The sequence below is a fragment of the Micropterus salmoides genome, unplaced genomic scaffold (assembly GCF_014851395.1).
Source record: "Micropterus salmoides isolate LMB-PRFRI ecotype aquatic unplaced genomic scaffold, ASM1485139v1 Ms_hic_scaffold_22, whole genome shotgun sequence".
Classification (NCBI taxonomy): domain Eukaryota; kingdom Metazoa; phylum Chordata; class Actinopteri; order Centrarchiformes; family Centrarchidae; genus Micropterus; species Micropterus salmoides.
In genome coordinates, this window is record NW_024041373.1 from 6971867 (window position 1) to 6992917 (window position 21051).

Sequence of the window (21051 nt, forward strand, 5' to 3'; positions counted from 1 at the left end):
AATGTCAGAAAATGGTGAGAAATGACTGTAAAACATTCCTAATACCCAAGGTGGCATCTTTAATTTGCTTGTTATGTCCAATCAACAGCACAAAATGCTAAGATATTCAATTTGCCGTGATATAACAGAGAAAAAGTAGCAAATAATCTTATTGGAGAAGCTGGAACCTGCGTATATTTTGGTGATTTTGCTTAAAAACTGACAGATTAATCGATTATACAAATAGTAGCAGATTTTCTGTCTAATTAATTAATTGTTTCAGCTGTATTGTGTATACATTTGTCTGCCATAGGTTTTGATGGTGGTTACCATCACCAACATGTTACATTAGTGTCACATCCTAAAATGCTAGATTGTTTTGCCTCTTTATGGGTGTCACATCTTTCAAAACGCTGAACCTGCCTTTAAGTAATTTTTAAAATAGTTGAGCTAACTGAAAAGATCAGGGATCGAGCCATCTATGAAAGTGTTAATATCTCCTACAGCAGTAAATTCAGACCCCAGCAGGCCCTGTGTGTGGATGCCATGTCCTGCTGTGCAGATATGAAGACCTTTCCTGCTCCTGCAGCTTTAGTCACACCTGATTTTTAGCTCCACTATCGACAGCAAAGCTAGGATGGTGGTCTGTCGTGGTTAAGTTGGATGCTGGCAAAAGTACATCCTGCTGTTAGCAGAGCTTTTAGGCTTTTAATAAACTCAAAATGTGTTTGAAGTATGTAGCACATACACAGTGAAAAAAATCCTAAATGAAGTACTCAAAAATGCCAGCATGCATACCTAATTGCATGATTTTTGACTGTGATATTAATGGACACCAGAGTCTCACAATGCAATGGTTGACAAAAATGGATGAGCCACTAGAAACAGCAAAGAGTAAAAAGAGGATGCACAGTGCTGTAAATAAATCCAAAATAAAATAAAGAAATACTGTCGATTCTTAAAAATGCTAATGTTTTCTAATTGGCAATAACATTCAAAGTTGTAGCTCAGTTGATGCCTGTCTTACTTAAAATCAATATACTACTTTCTAGAACTAAGGCACTGGGGCACACGTATGGTTTTGTGAGTAAACACTGCCAAGATGCATGACATCTGGATTTTGAGAAAAGCAGCTCAGAACACTGCTGTGGGCTGGTGAGAAATGGTTAAAGACTCTGGAGTCGAGAGGCTGACATTCTCAGTCAACATTATAAGTCCAGTGATGATGATAATATGTCCTATAAGAACATTTGACTTCCTCCCTCACACCTAAAGCCATTTAACTATAGCTGCCGTCACTCACATCATGGCGTCAGGCTGAACTGCTCAATATGTCTGAGCAGGATTTGGTGTTTACTGATGCAATAACTGATTTCCACGGACAAGTTTTCTCTTTGACCTTTAGTTAAGTTGATGTTTTTGCGGGCTTATTTTTCACGATCTAAACTCCTATGATGTGTTATTTGCTCTTTAAGTATACAAGTCATCTTAGTGATTTCTAACCCTTCATTTCAGCAGGATTTCTTGCTGATGCTTCAGGTCATGGTTTACCATTTCTTTTTTACAGCAAAATCAATTCATTGAGCTGTAATTAACACCAGTTTTCATTGTCCTTCCATGACATCGCTCCGAGGACAAAAACAAACTCAACAATTCCCCGTAAATTTGTAACTGTGTGAAGCTGTTTTTTGGAATTGTGGAATGTGTTTGTCATGTTGCGTTATCCTCCCGCTGCCCTTTCTTTCCGTCTCTTCTTCATTTTTGTCCTGTTATCTGTTCTCCCAAATGATGGGACCTTTTATTGCCAAGGTGTAATTACAGTCCTCTCTACAGCTCTTCCCCCATCCTTCCCTCCTGTCAGTTTAGATTTTCTGGCCAGGCTACAAGCTGCAGTCAGAAATGTTTGTATTTTTAAATGTCGATGATCCTGGGGATTTTTATTCCACCCCTTCTAAAAAATAGGCAAGAATAATTTGTCAGAGATAGTTATGGTTAGCAAGTTCCCCTCAGTTCTACCATGTGTTTTAGTGTCTTTCAGAATCAGAAGGAGTTTTATTGCCAAGTAGTATTTTACACTTATAAGGAATTTGCTTTGGTGATAAGGTGCTACACGTAGACAAACATACAGTTGACATAAACAAATGTAGAAATATATAATATGGAATAAACAAATGCAAGAAGAATAAAAAGAATAGAGAAAAATAATACACTATTTGCAGAGAAAGAACAACGTGGCAGAAATTTACATGTGCATTATTCCGGGTTAGTGTCGTGCAGACATATTGCTACGAGAGAGGATATAGTGTAAAATATATATTTGACAAAATATCAAAATATAGAATAACAACAATTAACAACAAATATGTGCAAATTTCCAGGTTTGTGCATGATATGAAATTAAATAATATTTACACGTGCGGAAACATTTGCACTATTTGAAAGGGGTGTGTCAGTATCAGTGGAGGACCCGGGCCTTGCTGATGAGGCTAGCTGCACACGGGAGGAAGCTGTTTTTGTGGCGAGAGGTTTTGGTCCTGATGCCTCCTGCCAGAGGGGAGAGTCTGAAACAGACTGTGTCCAGGGTGGGAGGGGTCAGCTGCAATCTTTCCTGCTCGCCTCAGAGTGCTGGAGGCGTACAGGTCCTGAAGAGAAGGAAGATTGCAGCCAATCACCTTCTCTGCAGAGCGAATGATGCACTGCAGCCTGCCCTTGTCCCTGGCGGTATCAGCAGCGTACCAGATGGTGATGGAGGAGGTGAGGATGGACTCAGTGATGGCGGTGTAGAAGTGCACCATCATTTTCTTTGGCCGGCTGAACTTCTTCAGCTGCTGCAGGAAGTACATCCTCTGCTTAATGATTTGATTTAGTCTCATCACTTCCACCAGCCTTGTTTACAGAAGTAGCAGACAGCTGCAAAAATACTCGGATAAACCCCACAGTTAACATTTCACAGACAAGGTTAGCACTGAAGAAAGGGGAAAGAGTCAGATGTTTCCCCCAGGTATTGGTGTAGAGCAAATCAGACCTAAAAGAAGAGTGAATGTTGGAGGTACATTCATCAGGTGGACACAGGCACCACTCCAAAAAAGCCCATATCCAGGTGGCATCCCTGGGACTTTGTTGGTACCATTCTGTGTGAGTTAGCATTTTCGCCTGAAGTCTGTGTCAATTTGTGGGCGCTCTGGTTTCCTCCCAAACTCCAAAGACAGCACATTTGCATTGGTCATGGTGACAGATTCACCACTCAAAATCAGACAAAATAGACGAAAGCAACTCCTAATTTCTGGCCGATGTACAGGTAGAAAAAAGAAAAAGGCTCCAGCCCATGCATTTTGAACTGGTACAAAATGCAGCTCCTCTGCTTTAACAAATACTAAAAGACAAGCTCATGAAGATGTCTTATATTTGTTTAATTATTATTTTTTATATTTCTTGTTAGGGCTTTTATTTTAATTCCTTTTATTTCTGTGTTTCTGTATTTTAAAGCTGAGGTAGGCAATGTTGGAGAACTACCAGGAGACAACTACATTTTGAAAGTATCCAACCAAAGAAATCCCACCCCCTCCCTTCTTGCGTCCCTCCAAAGTAAGGCTGAACGATTTTGGAAAATAATCGAATTGAGATTTTTTTTTACCAATAATGCGATTGCAATTTAATATGCGATTAATTTTTAAGCTCTTTACCATCTGTATTATTCAAAATGGACAAGCAGTAAATCAGTATATACTATGACCAACACAATATTAGATCTAGAACTACACTTTTCTTTCTTTTGTTATGATGAATTAGGTAGAATTATTATTTTGAGCAGTGGTGGAGAAGATATATCAAATTATAATAATATGAGAAAGATAATTTGAGTCAAGTCATGGCATTAAGTAATATGATATAATATCATCAGGTCGGCCTACAGACCACAAGAAAAACTAAGTTCACCACAGTGTGTTATACAGTAAGCGCTCAATACAAAACCCACAGATCAACCACCAATTAACGCGTCCTTATCTCAGTTCTAATCTCCTAGGAGTCCATCTTTCTGTATCCTAGTAAGCAAACAAAAAATACTCAGTTTGAGGTTCAATTCAAAAGACAACGAAAATAAAACCAAGTGTTGCCTCTCGTGTTTAATAGACAAGCTTAGTAATTCGCTGACAACACCGGAGTCCCCCTCCTCCCCCGCAGCCTGCAATGCTGGTAAGCAGCGCACTGGCTGTAATCGGGCAGTAACTCTGGACAGACTGGGCCTCTTTCGGACATGTGAGTTTGGTTTGAAACACTATTACACAGATATTTCCTGAGCTGACTGGTGGCTGTGTGTATGACGTAGGCGCCGATTGCCACAATACGCTCACCTTACAACCATAGACTGTATATCACAATCAGAATCTGAAATACTTTATTGATCCCAGAAGGGAAATTCTTTTGTCACAATTGCACACTTGTCAAAGGTAGATAGATAAAGAGTATATACATATAAGAGTATAAATATAAAATATAAACACAAATATAAAGGAGTGTGGGTATGTACAATATTTACATTATTAAGAATTATTATGGTGAACCAAAAAGGACATGTGAATAAATAGCAGCAGAGAATATTGCACATTAATTATTAAACAGGTAATATTGGACAGAAAATAGATAATGAGGTCTAGTTTAATAACTGACTAAGTGTCAGACACTTAAAGGAAGGAGTTATAAAGTTTGATGGCCACAGGCAGGAATGACTTCCTGTGGTGCTCTGTGGTGCATTTTGGGGGAATGAGTCTTGCACTGAAAGTGCTCCTGTGTTTGAGCAGCACGTCATGGAGTGGGTGGGAGACATCGTCCAAGATGACATGTAGTTTGGACAGCATCCTCCTCTCTGACACCACCGACAGAGAGTCCAGCTCCACCCCCACAACGTCACTGGCCTTGCGGATCAGTTTGTTGAGTCTGTTAGGGTCCGCTACCCTCAGCCTGCTGCCCCAGCATGCAACAGCAAACAGGATAGCACTGGCCACCACAGACTCATAAAACATCCTCAGCATCGTCCTGCAGATGTTGAAGGACCTCAGCCTCCTCAGAAAATAGAGACGGCTTTGGCCCTTCCTGTAGAGGGCTTGAGTGTTCTTGGCCCAGTCCAGTTTATTGTCCATGTGCACTCACAGGTATTTGTAATCCTCCACAATGTCCACACTGTCACCACAGTGTCTTTATGTTGTGCATTTTTGCTTTCCGTCAAAGCCGCGGATGGCCCGATGATTTCACCCACCACCACCAAGTTACCCACGGGTGGCGGCTGCTACTTTCATTCCCTGTGTGACGCTAAAGTTTATGTAATCTCAGCTTCTGTCAAGCTTAAGTCCATTGTATAACAAGAAGGCAAAGTACAACGTAACTGGCAGACGAAGCAACAACTTTGTCGGCAGACTGCTTTCCACTTGGGTGTCATGTGAGCAGAGTGAAATCGCAGCCTTCGCGATTAGAAAATCTGGCTTTATTGCATCGAGATAATATCGCAAATGCAAATACTTGTTCAGCCCTACTCCAAAGCCACTCCTGCAGAACACATTTTCTTGAGTACACAGGCAGATTGCGTGCAGGTAGACCAGCCAGTCATTTAAGTCAGACAAATGAGATGATTGGCTGTGCTTAATACAATCCTGCCACAGCCATAGATACCAGATTGTTTTCATTTTTGTGTAAAAGAATTTGATTAATTAATTGCTGTGAGGATGTAAAGAGAATTTCAAAACATATAACAAAAAGTATTTTTGTATATGATTTGATTTTTTGCATCCGTATTTGTATTTTTGGGTTTGAAAAGCTTTGTAAAACTTTGAATGGATCCAGTGTTTGGAAGGTGCTGTATAAATAGACTTGCCTTGCCTGTCCTGCTGCCTTGCCTTCTGAAATCAATTATCTACCCTAGCTTTAATTGCCGGATTTTATTTGCCTCTGTCCTGAAATGTTTTAATCCTGGTTCAACCCTGTAAAGCACTTTCAAAAGTGCTGTATGGTGGGTTGATGGATGGATGTGAAACATGTCTTAGTGTTTTAGAAGTAATGTATTTTATGTTTGCAGTTTACAGTAAATAAAACACGTAGGTAGCTAGCACAGAAATAAAAACCAAATTTAATACACAGGACAACAATCAAAAACTCAACCATAAGCAATTGACAGTCAAAGGAAAGACCAAGTGATCTTTTGAAAGTAAACAACAACATCAGAGCAATGACTGCTTATACCTTCAATGGCACCTTTTAAGGTTCCATTGAGAAAACAAATCTTTCACTTCCTTTTTCCTATTTCCTCCTTAAACACACTAGAAAGTCTTTATTAGACACAGTCTCCTGTTCTACATCTCCCCAGTGTCCTGTCCCCCAAAACCATTTATTCTGTCTGGAGCTACTACTTTACAACTGTGCCTATAAATGCTCAGTTGAAGGTCACAACCCCTCGCAGGCCCCGACAGGCTCATCATCCTTTAGATAAACATGGAAAGAGAATATCCCACTTGGCTACTCACAGAGACAATGATGGAGTCAGACAGCATGTATGCGGATCACTCTCGCAGACACAAACTCACACTGAGCTGGCGGGGTTATGGAGATAAGGTGCGCTTTATTTAGCAACGTCAACACGATGGAGCCTAAATCGTGATGTCACTGTTGGCTCCACATAGAGCGAGAGCAGTCAAGTGCATGTGAAATGGGTGTACAGATTTGTTCAATAGCTTGTTTTGCCTCTTAACACAACACATCTAAAGCTTACAGATACAATGCAACGGTAAATCACAGTATTAAAAAGTTGTCTGTGCGTTGAGAGTTTTAAGCTGTAGCTGTCAAAATGTGTGCTGTATGATTTGAAGAAGTTTGTCATGTGGAATAAATTACCGAGCAAATGGACTGTGATGTTGATAAAGGCTTAATGAGCGTCTGTTAACAATGTGTCTTTTAGAGACACAAAAAGCGACTTAACTTTTGTCATTTCTTTTTTCCCTTTTTGCCTGGCTGCTATCCATTTTTGTTTTGCTTTTAATGTTGGCAGACTAGGACACTTATGCTATTGTTGCACTCAGTCGCTCCGGCTAAGAGTGTCAGCTGAATGCCTGAAATGCAAAATGTAAATGCAGGGGGATGAATTTTCACTCAACAGGGTTGTTACTCTTTTATGCTGATTTGGAAAGCGTTCTTACTCGAAGACATTTACTTGACATTCATTTGTATTTTGCTTGCATATCTCGTCGGCACAGTATAGTGCCTATGCATATGGAGAGCTCATCATCTTTGCCTCTGGGGTGGATTGTCGGGAATGCTGTCACTGTGCGGGCCTGGTTCTTGCTCACTGATTATTTTTGTGATACCTTATTAATGATGACTTGTGTCTTATCCCCAGTTTCTCTCTCTCTCTTTCTGCTTCAGGATCTGAAGAAGGTGCTGTCTTTCCCCCCATACCCTGGGGAGTTTCTGCACCCGGTCGTGTATGCCTGCACAGCGGTCATGTTGCTCTGCCTCTTCGCCTCCATCATTACGTACATAGTGCACCACAGGTGAGAAGAAAGCACCACCTTGACTCTGTTTTAAGTGTACATTTAAAACTTAAAGCCTCTCCAGCCTGTCGCACCTTAATTTTTAAATCATAGCCCTTAACTTCATTTCTACATATGGACACTCGGGCGGAACCTTACCTTATGTAATGTCTTAATTTCTCACCTTTTGTCCTTCATGGGTTAGAGTTTGTTTTTGAGTCCTCTGTCATAGATCCCGAGCTGACTGTGAAGTGAGTCAGACGCTTTAGGCTGGCGTAAAGCACTGCAGCCTGTCTTACTAAGAGGATATAAAACAGAAACAGGTGTGTGTGTGTGCGTGTGCGTGTGGTGTGTGTGTGCGTGGGCGTGTGGTGTGTGTGCGTGTATGTGTCATAGCAGAAATGTATGCTTCTGTGGATTCCTAAGGGCTACTTTGGCCACCTTTTGTGCCTTTTTTCCATATGGAGATAAGGACAGAGAATGCACCGTGTGGCTCTCATGCTTTTGCACTGTGGTATCTGTCTGCTCTTATTAGGTTCATTTGCAGTGGATGCTGTTATTAAAGCAAGGGAGAGCCTGAATGGCATCTTATTTCAGCACGCCAATTCATCATCTGTTGATCTTGAAGAGCATCAGTCACTTTATCATGTCCGTGGCATTAATGTGGTATTATTGTAATAGCTCTCCATCCATTTTAATATAAAGGAAAAATTTCATTTCAAAATATATGTTTTATTCTTAGAAAAACACAGTTAACTGACATTTTCTCAGACAGAAATATTTGTTATTATTTATGCTTTCCACTCCTTACTGTGACTAAAGCGCAAAATTATTAAACTGTGTGAACGCTCTGCAGCATTTGCGGTTTGCATCCATCTCTGTCACCTGGGACAGAGACAGGGTGCGTCCTTCTGCAGTCAGACAGTGATGACAGCATCTGGGGCTCCAAACAGCAGCATCACATACTCGTCTTGCACTGCAGTATTGACTAAAGAAATTGAAATCTGCTATACAGGGAGGACCAATTTCCCAGTTGCAGGAGATTGAGATTTTTGATTCAAGTGAAACATAAACAAACACCACTGGATATTCTGCTGCTGTGCACAGAAGTAGTGGCTTTAAAATCTTAATTGTAGGTCATTTTGAAATTCTGTCTAATATTATTAGTGGAACTAACTGCAAATTATACACAGTCATGATTCATAGGGTGTAAAGACATTAATAGGAATGATGTGAAGAAGAGTGCTTACAAGATGCTGTTTCAACAGGTATTTTATTAGACTTTCAATCATATTTCAGAACTTGCTCTCCATTACAAGTTATTATATTGGAATCAGAAAGGTGCATGACCATGCAATGATGCTCTCTAGCAGTTTAGTCATATGTATAAATATTACTTTCAGAGCAGACATAGTGAGCACGTTTACATGCACATGCTAGCATCCTAGTTTTGACTCTTGGTTTGGATCATATTAAGGATATGATGTTTGTGTATAACAGTTTCCAGGTTTCTGATCATCCATCTGCAGGTGTGTCATCATCCCTGCACATCTCTGTTTTTTTTGTACTAAGTGAGTTACCTCCACTGTTGCGAATCAACTGTTTATTTTTTGGTTCTTTGAATTCTTCTTTATTTACCACATTGGATTTATTTTCTTCATTTCATTACCAGTAATGAAAAATAAGAGCAAGAAAACCTATGATCAGCATTACTGAAGTCAGACTCTCCTTGTATCTCAGCATGTTGGTCATCATTGCATCATTTACCTTCTTTTTTTAAATGAACTGACTAACTACTCCATAACTTGAGTTGACACACTTGTGAGAATGGCAGAGAATGATCAGAAACGTGGAAAAGGTGTTTACATGCAACAGTATCCAGATTTATATCGGAAAGATCCAGCTGGCACATTCAGGTTTCTCAAAGATCCAGGTTATCTGCTTATAAAAAAACATATTGTAACTAAGACACATGTACACATGTAAAGTTCACACAAAACAACAAACTCATATTTTAGATATGAAGCCAGAACTTTTGTGTTGTCTGTCACACACAAGGGAGGGTTACAGGGTTTTTCTTTCAATGGCGCTCACATTAACAAACACCTCCTCATCCTCCACACTTCCCCTAGGCACTCCCCAGCACTAAAACACATCTCTGTTTAGTAACACTTGAGTTGTGTAGTATCACTCCAGCTGACTGACAGTATCCAAGCCGTGAAGCGCCGGGACCGTGTGTTAAATGGGCAGAATGCGAGGGAGGCCGTTCAAGGATAGACACAGTAGATCGTGCCTGTTTCTCACTTTAGCTCACTAGCGCATACACACATGCATAAAGCATGTGCTTTTGGTTCTATCTCTGCCAGCAAGATAGGCCAAGATACATCAGCCAAAGCATGATGGAAATCTTGGTGGATATTTTGTGAAATTACTTGTAATTGATACCATAAGAAGGGGCAAAACAATAAGAATATGTGGATAGTATTTTACACATTTTGCGACAGGAACAGTGTTGGGCAAGTTACTGAGAAATTGTAAACAATTAATAGTTACTTATTACTCCTTAAAAAGTTACATTACTTTACTTATTTCTGTGTGATAAAAGTAACTTGTTAAGTTACTTGTTACGTTACTATATTACTTCCCAGTGTTTCCTACCCCCCTTCACCCCCAAAGCAGTCTCCCGACTTTTTAACTAATAAAAACCTTTTGAAAGCTTTTTGCTGGTCACACAGAGTTTACAACAGACAACAATGTTCTTTCCATCTTAGACTGTGACACAATAATGGCAGTAGCTACTTACAGCTGTAGAAAGAACGCCTCTCTCCCTCATTCTCCAGTCTTCCTTTAGTTTTTGGCTATCAGCGGACATGAACAACAGAAGTTCCAGTGCCGCCGACCTGCCGCACAGTCTCGCATTCACGTCAAGGATGATGCGTTCAGTAACGCAGTAACGCAGCGTTACTTGGATTAGTAACTGTAATAATATTACTTTATATTACTAGTTACTGGGAAAAGTAACAATATTATAGTAACGAGTTACTGCCCAACACTGGACAAGAATACATAAGCCTGTAATTAAAGAGAGCAAAAACATCGCAGGGTTTATGGCTACCAACCTTTTTATATACAGTCCATGCTACCAACATGTGTGCATGACATAACAACATGAGAACCCCAAAAGAGGTCACATAAAGCTGGTCAGAGATAATATCAGTTAACTTGTTATATTATAAATATTGTTTAATTCTAAGAATTAAACAATATTTATTGAAAATGAGACAACCTCATCATGTTGTTACAATGTTCTGTTACAATATGTTTTAATCCAAATTGATAGTTTACAAGCAACAAAATAAAATACTTAAAGCTGCTCTTATCAATATTTTTCTATTAAATGGTAACTTTTGTACTTCGGCAATTGCGGCACCTCAAAGTGCTTGTTTTTGCCACTGAAAAGCTCAGGTTGTTATTAGGAGTGCCTGACAATATTGTGGAAAGGATCCTTTATATACTTTTAAAGAGTAAGATACTTTTGTTTTACCAGACATAGTCACAATATTGCTCTTATCAAAGCAACCAGATTCCATTGATAAAAACTGAACAGAAGTAGACTGGAGAGATTGACGGGAGTGATATAGCAACAAGGATTTTACTCTGTCTGTGTCTCACCGTATATCTCTGTAGGGATCCTTTCCATAACAGTCAACTGTCCCACTGCTGCATTTGGCAGCAGTGGGACAGTTGACTGTTAGATGCATGTTGGAAAATAGGGTTGAAAAATACCAAAGTTATCCTTTAACAATGGCTCAGCTGATGTGTAATCTAAAAGGGGTCACTCATACTGACAAATTCACATTACTGCCTGCAACTTTACTGTTGTGGTTCTGTCTTAACACTCTCATCTGCATCACTTCCAGCCCCAGCATGCAGCATTTTTCTCTGAAAAAGCGTGAATAAATTCACTGTACACTACTTGCCAAGCACCAGACATCAGACAGATGAGGTTAGCGACTTGCTAGTGAACATAGTAAAGCAATTAGCAGCTAAAGAGACAGATTTCCCTCGGGAGTTGGTGGAGACCAATACAGCGCTAAACAGTTCAGAGTATTTTTCAATTACCTTTGTGAGCTGGATGCAACGCAATTTCGTTCTACTGTGCGTGTGTTTTAAATAACAATAAAGTTATCTTGAACATAGTGGACTTGGATGGATAAATGGAAATAAATTCCCCACACATTATAAGTTGATAACATGGCATTCTTGTGTTTACGGATTGTTGCCAGTGACCCCAAAATCGTTTTTTGTGTGAGTTTTCTTTTGTCTTATGTAAATACGGTGGAACACACTGCACTGGTATTTGGAATATTTTAAAATTGTGGAATTTATTTCAACCATATAGCCCAGCCCTGTATTCTTAGGTTGCTCCTCTTTGTCTTCCTTTTCTCCATATAACAGCACAGCTTCCTATGTTTTATGGAACCCATCAGCAAGTTTAGAATGTCTTCCACCAATGAAATGGCTTTGCTAAAACTACCCGTTGTATAATGTGTCATATTATACTGTCCATAGCTTTATTGTCCCTTACATTTGGCTCAGCATTGGGTGCAGGGTGAGAGAGCACATGCAGAGAGAGGACAGTTTTATCCCCCCTACCCTCTGGGAGATGGGGATGTGGAGGGCTGCCAGGTTAATGTACTTGACCCAATGAAAGCCCAAAGCAGAGCCTATGAAAACCCCCTTCCAGGGAGGCCAGGAGCTGGCCTGATTTATGGCCTCTTTGCTGGATGGAGTTCAGTTCTTGGACCGCACCAGAGGCATCGACAACAGAAGCTTTAACTCTCCCTCCCCTTACACAGAGCAGTGAAGCCCGGCCCCAGACACGCCTCATAGCTCACTGCTGAGCCACTGCTTCATCTACAGTTGGCTCACGTGCAGCCGGGGCTCCGTTTCTCCATTTTGGGGAGTGGAGATTTCCAGCACAGGGTTATATAATTTCAAATGGTGACAGTGACTGTATGGATGAAAAGGAGGGAGCTGACACAGAAATGTGATTTAAGAGAATAGATGGTTTGTTAATTCACACAGTAGAACAAATATGTTAGTATTGTCTGACCTATTTAGCCTATGTTCTAAGAGCTGGATGGAACTGGTAATGTGGGTTAAGTGCCCTGTCCAAGGCTGTGTAACCCCCTGGCTGATGCCATATTTCACAAAGTGGATTTGAGTGCATAGATTTACATTGTGAAAACTTCAATTGGGCCAGCCAACTGGAAGTAATCGCTTTTTATTTCATCGTCAAACCAGCAGAGTGATTCCTATTTGTGTGCATGTACCACTGCATGTAGTGTAAGTGGGTGAAAGAGCTGTGTAGTAAGGCTGTACACTGAATAACACACTGAGTTCTTACTAAGAATCTGTGAGTAGCCCTTTGCCTGAGGTCCGTCATTCTAAAATAAACATTATACTGTTTGGTTGAAGTGTACCATTTTGTCAACTGAGGATTTAAATTATTCTTTTTTATGCTCTTTCACTGTGCATGCGTAGGGTTTGACCTTTTGGACAGGTGCATATCTTTTTTCTCAATTCATTTCATTCAACATTCTTGTTGCAACCTAAAATTAGTAGTTTTAGTTTAGAGTTTATATTGCGGTGTCCCAAGGCAGGCAAACCTCCCAGCATGCACCTGGGCCACAGACTCATGGGTATAAGTGTAATTCGATGTGTGTTCCTGCATGGTTACAGTGTCTTCTACAATGTTTGTACTGTTTTATTATGTTTTAATACAGTTAGTTACTGAGTGTAGTTATCTGTGGATGTGGTTAGACCATGTGTGATGACATGGTACACAAAGCTTGCTAAGCATTGTGTGGTGAAAATACAAAATTGTACTATTTGATGTACAATTTAAAAACAACCAGCTTTACAGTTTTTAAGAATAGTTCTGCTGAACGATTTGCCTCAAGGGCAGATATTTCATGTCACTGTTGGTGGGGACAATACAAACATCTCCCAACAGGAGATTTTGAAAAGAGGTCTGAAAAAGGTAAGCAGTGGACCAAACCACTGTGAGGCATATGGCGAGGGAGGACATATTCTTTCGAAACTTAAAAAACGCATTAGAGTTATAATAGAGAACAAGAGTTGACCATGTGTGCACCTAATACCTTGACTAGATGCTGACGGACAATAGTGCTTATATTTAATTGGACATTGGTAGGGACATGTCCCTGAAGTCCCTACTAAATTTTACACCCTTGATTTGCCTTAACATAAAACAATCAGTTAGTTTAGAATCAAAACTTTAGATGAATAGAATGATGTTGACTTAACTTGAAAGTATTTAATGTGAATCTTTACTTTTTTAAGTTGAGCCAAGGTAAAAATGTTTTCAGTGTTATTTAAAAATATTCGATTCAGTACATGTATTGGCAGTGCATTATGTAATGGCTTGTTTGCACTACTCAAACTCTTTGAGCAGCATTCCCCAGGCTCGCCTGGCGTTGTTAATCTATCTGGCAGTAGCAAGGTAAAAGAAAAGGGCAATTTATGCAGGCCTTGTAAAAGACAGGCTTAAATCATTCTTGAAATGACTGATGGACAATGCACCTTGAAAACTGAATTTCAATGAGATTTTACTTTATGATAAATCACAGAACACTGTGGGGTATGGTATGTACCTGCTAATTTTTTTCGTTCTTGGTCTTTTTTTGGCAGCGCAATCCGCATCAGTCGGAAGGGATGGCATATGCTTCTCAACTTCTGTTTCCACACGGCTCTGACCTTTGCTGTGTTTGCCGGTGGCATCAATCGAATCAAATACCCCATCATCTGTCAAGCAGTAAGTGCATTCCCTTTTCTTTCATACTCTCAAAGCTTTTCAGAAAATTGATTATGAATGTCTATTCACATGTTGGCAACCAGGGCCCTGAGTGCAGTATGTGGACATATAGTAACCCAGCTTTATGTGTTCTTCATGCTTCAGCTGCTCGTATGGCCTGGTCACTCTTTCAGTAAAGTGTTGGCACAATGAGCCCGACGATTCAGGCTTTCCCATCACGAATGTACTCACTGTCTGTCTCTCTATTGTCCGTCCGTGTCCACTTTTGTTGCCCAGGGTTAGTGGTGGGCGTCAAATTAAAAAAATCTATTTTGTGGACGTTTTGGAAAGTGCCAGAATATAACATTTTCTGGACATTGGAATTCCATACAAATGTGTTTTTCCATGGAACTTACCATTTCACTGTTCATTACAGTATCACAGGCATTGTGACATTTTTATTTGGAACACTTTGAGATTAAACAGAAACAAAAGCCTTTCAGTGGTCACGCTCATGCACATGTTTTGTCTGGAGGTGGTCATCAAAGGGTTGTGCTGTTCCCAAAAGCCTTAAGCTTGCAGATAAGTGCTCAGTGAGTTTTCCTCACCTCTATGGAAGTCAGTCTGTCGTTTGGTTGCTTGGTCTAAATTATCTCAGCAGCTATCGAATGGATTTTCATAACATTCATCGTCAACTGAACTTCCCTTTAGGGCCACCGACATGTCAAGGTTTTCACTCAACATCTACTAGAAGGATTTGGTACACATATTTGTGTTTCCCAGAGGATGTATCCTAAGTTTGACCAACAGCATCCCTGAAACCATAGTCACTCGCTCTCACTCCTGCCCGCATGCACACAGTGCGAGAGGAGAGGTAGAGGTGCTGGCTGCGATTACTCTGGGGAATAAATAAGCCTACAATATGATAGACTTTTGTATGTTTCTCACTTTCCCCCGATGGTTGAAATAACTCATTTGTCGCTAGTCGCTTTTTAGAAATAAAGTTGCTGAGGGTCTGAAAAAGGTAGGCAGCAGACCAAACTACTGTGAGGCATATGAGGGGGAGGACATAATCTTTCAAATTTAAAAAAACGGTGGACTCATTTTAGAGAACAAGATCTTTTAACCGTTTGTGTACCAAAAACATCCACTTGACACTGACGGACAACAGTGGTTATATTTAAATTTTTGGATCAAAATTACTGCTGGGGACAATTCAATAGTCACTGGATGTTAATGGGGACATGTCCCTACTAAATTCTACACCCTTGTTGTCTCAGGATATAATGTTAATGATCACCTGAGTTTTTATTTAGAACTAGTCAAAAATTATACTTTTCCATCATGGTACTAAATACTTTGACGCTAGAGCCTCTATGTGGCGACAAACTCGTCTACATCTTGTCTGCAATGTTCATTCTGTCGTCTTTGACTTGGCTGAAGATCCGGTTTTCTTTCACTTCCATCAAGCTTCATCTCTCTGTGTACAAAAAGTTTTTAAATTTGCAACAATTACAAAATAGTCCACCTTTGTGTCCCTGAGCAAGACACTTAACCCCTAGTTCCTCCTGAGGCGTGCAACCTCTAACATGTATAGCAATTGTAAGTCGCTTTGGATAAAAGCGTCAGCTAAATAAATAAATGTAAATGTATGTAGTGGCACACCACAACACCATCTACTCCTGCCTAAGATGATGGATACAAGACCTTCTGACCCTTTGAAATCAGTGTGTGGTCACATGGGTGGTGCGTCCGTCTCTGCAGCCCACAGTTATGAATGAGTGTTGTGTGGGAGATTTGGGATGTCAGGTAGATTTGGAAGCAGGTTAAAGAAATGCTTCCCTGCCTGCTGGCACCTCACTGTGTTACGTTGTTTTACAGCAAGAATGGAGGTGTAAGAAGGAACTTGAAAAAACAACGACATTCTTGTTATACTGGCCATGGTATTAATTGGATTATATTGTTGATGGAAATTTCTTAACCATTTTGAAGTGACAGATAAGAGATGGCACATATGTTTGAGGTAGCTGAGATAGTCTGTGTCAAAAAGAGAGAAAGTAAGAATAAACAAGATTTTTTTTTTTTACTTTTTCACATGGTTGGAAAGCTATATGGATTTCTATTCCAGTTGATTGATAGCAGTACCTGTTCAGGTTGTGAGCATGAAACCTCAGCTGAAGCAGAGCATCCTCTACTGTCAGCTCACCACAGTAGGGGGGGCATTTACTGTATGTAGCCACAAAGAGATTGATGTGCTCCTCTTTTCTACTTTTCACTCACAGTTTCAACTGCCTTCACTCACACCCTGTTGTATCTATTGGCCTCGTTCGCTCCCTTCTAGAGCGTTTGGGACTCAACTGCCTCTTCTGCTGTCACAAGCACTTTAGGTGGCCCCTTATTCCACAGCGTAAAGACTCCACCTCTACATGCTGAAGTGCAGAGCGTCATATTTCATGTAAGCTAGCTTTGCCTGAGCTGCCTAGCAGGAAACTCTGCAACAAAGTCTGCAAGGAGTCACCACTCGTGTCACAGCTGTCAAGTTTTTCTCCACAACTGCAACTGACACAAAAAGACTGGTGTTTGTCATAAAATGCAGCTTTCTTCACTCACTTGCTCCCTGCTGTTTAACATCACATTAATAACATTACCTTGTCTAGTAGCAATTCTTCACTCAGCTGACTGGGGTTCATATTTTATATACTCTAAACACTAACAGAAAAATATAGCCACACCAATATGTACATTTGGTACTGACACTGTAAATCATCACCATTTCCAAATGAGGTATACTTTGTTAAGGGCTAATAGGTTGTAGCTAGAGCCTGACCATTAATTTAGCTGTCCAAAAATAACAGCTGATATTAAAGATGGCATTGGCTTATATGTACGTAAGTAACAAGAAGTTGCAGCAACGAAATGCCAAATATGTGCGCATCCAAAACCAAATTGACGCGATGTTCTTAATATAAAAAAAACTTCTTAAACTATCAATCATCAATATTGGTACTGGCCTCAAAATTCCAGGATCTTTTGGACTGTTGGCCTTAAATTCAGAAAACACGGTTTTATGCTTTGTAGTAGGTAGAAAAGCTGATGTCTTAAAGCAAAATACAAGAAAGTGCAATGGAAATAGACTTTGTGAATAAATCATGACACAGGTGAAGCATGTGACTTAAACAACCAGCTTCCACTTACTACTGAAGAGGAACATGACAGAAAAAGTTTGAGAACCACTGGTTTATTGTCACCTTACTGGAGAATTAGCGCCACCAGCTGTTTATCATGATGCCCCCAATTTATAATGGTAGTGCATGGAAAATCACACTAATTTGCATTTACTAAATTTGGATGGAAACCAGGATGTCAGCGCTTACGTAGCATTATATATTCCAGAGTTAAACCAAAAACATGGGCAATGTATAGTTAAATCAAAAATGGATGGGGCTTTGGCAATATAGAACTATATAACACGTCCTCATACCTAAACGACATAGGTTGATAATAATGATTGTCAATTGTCCCAAAACAACATATATAACCGGTGGAAAGTATGAAGTAAAGAACTTACTAACATTTAGAACTGAAGTTGATGGCTAATCATAAATTGAATAAATCATTAATAAAGGGTAATACATTTTTAAATAAGCCATCAGAGACCTTGCAATCCTTAGGTGTGATTGTGAGTGGTGGTTTGTTTATGTGTGGCCCTGCGCTGGACTGGCCAGTCCAGGGTGTACCCCGCGTTTCGCCCGATGTCAGCTGGGGTCGGCCCCCCATGACCCTGTACACAGGATAAGCGGTTGACTATGAGTGAGTGAGTGAGACCTGCAGTTATAAATGTTGCCACTACAATTATCCAACAAAAAACAGTTGTACATTTTCATCAGTTGTTAATCGGTGGGTTTTGGTTCAGATATTATTTTTTAATGGTAATAGTAAATGGTTGAACTTTTGAGTTCATTTAAGTTCTGATAAATTGAAGAGCCAGTTATAAGGACCATCCAAAAGGATTTTTCACAACATGGCAACCCAAACGTTGTTCTTTTTAACTGCATACTACTATGATCTATAAAGTATTGAAACATGATTTATTATCAATAAATAAATCCTTCTGTCACAACTTCTAAAACCTTCATCACATCTATGCCTTATCAGGGAAGTGGTACTTTTACACCTTCCTTCCATCAGTGTCCATGCAGGTGAAGGAGTAGGTTTCGTTTCCTGGGGGTCCACTAAGAAAAATGTCTTCTTTATTAATATAAATAGAAAACACAACATTCAGGCAGCAGCAATGCAAAATTCAATGTAATTGAATAAAATGCACTTTTCTCATTTAATATCATCCCTGCTGAGTCAACACACATGTAGGCACAATTTAGTCTTACCTTGTTTGTGTCTTTTGTTTGGGGAAATAACTATTTACAAGGCTAAATAACTGTAGACTGCCAGGAAATACTAAAACATGCACGTATGACTCAAAGCAACCTGTTCTATTATGACTTTTCTCATAAAACTATTATTTTTTATTTATTACGCAGTTTTAGTTGACACACATCAGTTGCACATCTGCCTTTTGGTTTATGTTTTTGTTTTTCTCACTAATTTGCGTCCGTTAACCATTTGTGACCCAAATACATTGACTAGAAAGTGGTTATATTAAAATTTTTTTAATCAAAATAATATTGCTAGAGACGATTCAGTAGTCATTGGATATTGGTAGGGACACGTCCCCACAGTCTCTACCTAATTCTGGGCCCCGCTCTTGCTCTTTAACTTATTTAGCATTTATTCCTAGGATATAAATTTATCCCAGGGCCTTTGAATGCTTCCTGCTGCTCCTCCTTTACCCAATCACTGCTAACAGGACAACTCGCTGCAGATTTGGGCAGGAGCCCAGATTGTCTGCAGTTCCACTGGGACTGAGGCAGGCCCCACCAGACACAATTTGGGATAATTACAGGACTGCTTGAGGAGATGTGTGATCACACGACGCACACAGACACATACACTCATTCAAATGCACACACTCATAGATGCAGTGCCTGCAGAGTTCTCTGTACTCCCCCAAATCATCCCACCTCCCCTCTCTATACTCACACACGCACCCCCTCCTCCCTCCTCCCAGGGGGACACATAAGTACATGCTCTCCCTCCGACAGAAGGAACTTCACTAGCTTTGGCAGCTCTCGCAGCACTTTAAGCATGCACTCCCCACCCAGGCTTCCACCCCTCACCCTCCTCCCATACCATCTCCACCTGCATACTATACTCATCTTCCCGCTCCCTATCTTGCACCGTCTCCCTGCCCACTGTGGCACTGTCGCTATGCAGCATCTGATTTCTTTATAGCCTCAAAGTCAAAGTGATCTCTGATCTCTGTTTATATCTTTTCTTCCAACAAGGCTCTTTTTGTCATTGATTTGAGCAACACCCCAGCTGTAACACTGCATCTTCTATTTGCCTGTATTAAGCAGGAGAACAACATAAGCATATCCTTGAATTCCCTCCCCTTACCTCATCCTACTTTAGACCATCAAAATTTGGATTAGACATCTCAGTTGATTGTTCACTAGGTGTGACCAGCATTAAATAACCTATTAATTTAGCAAAGAACTTGGCTAAGGACGTGACCTAAATCTGAGGTTACATCCAACTGTCAGCTTAAAGATGCTTTACAGAGGATTTTCTCATTAGTGTGCCACTGTGAAATTAGTTGTGACGGCAAACGCTGGCAAAAAAGGGGGGGTTCTAGACATTGCAGTATCTACAGTGATTTTCTTTGTGCTTCCATTGGGTCCAATTTAAGTGCTCCTGAGCTCATTTCACCACATGTAAAAGGCTTCCTGTAGAGTGGTTACTTATGCATCAAAAACAGTAGGGAGCCAATATAATGACTATGCCCATAGAAGACAGCTTAGAGGGGTTTTAGAATTTAGCACTGTTAGCATATGCTAACATGTAAAATTCTAAAACATTTTATATCTGTTGTGTTATCTTTACAGAAAATTCTGCAATACGCTAAAGCTAAAAGGTGCCATTCTAAATAAACTCTAGAATAACTGAGGTGTAAAGCTTTTCAGAAAATCATAGTTGTAAGTAAGTGTAAGTCAGCTGCACACTTTATTTTAATTACCTCACAGGTTAGAATATGATTCCTTTTGAATAACTGAACATATTAGTGCCAAAACAAACAATCAGGGACAGTTTTGTCTTCCAGGCAATTACACTGTCAGATGCACAGTCTTACTTACTATCTGCATTGCTCTGTTTTATAGTATTTCACCATCTGGAACTGTTGTACCATTTTATATTGTAAGTGGTGGTTTGGTGGTGTTTGCTGTCTTACTGTTTGATGAGAATGAGAGTCTTAGTTGACAAACTTTTCAGGAGTTGGGTAGAAAATAAGCTCGAATGCTGTAACAGGGACCGTTTCTCTTCTAACACAGAAGTCACTTACCAGCGTGCACTTCTCTGCTCATAACCCTAGTTGCCCTTAGTTTGTAAGTAATGTTACACATCATCCATCATGTTGATAAGTCTGCGAAATGTTCCAACACATTCAGAATCATAACTGCTTGTCATTCACAGGCGGCTGCTTCGAGTCCCTTGTAAAATGTATATTTTAAAGACTCATTATTATGGTTTTGTATTTCTCTGTAATGTAGCATTGTTAATAATAATAGTTAATAATGTTACTTATAACATCCTTTCTCTTCTAAAAAACTAGAAATTAGCCTT

The 21051-nt window shown here is 39.9% G+C and overlaps 1 protein-coding gene across 1 annotated transcript in view; it reads left to right on the forward strand.

The window, feature by feature from the left end:
- Positions 1-21051, forward strand: part of LOC119917305 (adhesion G protein-coupled receptor A3) — a 170752-nt gene that overhangs the window by 129951 nt on the left and 19750 nt on the right. The window contains 2 exon segments of the mRNA XM_038737568.1: positions 7387-7514; positions 14211-14334. Coding sequence (XP_038593496.1) covers positions 7387-7514; positions 14211-14334 — 252 coding nt within the window.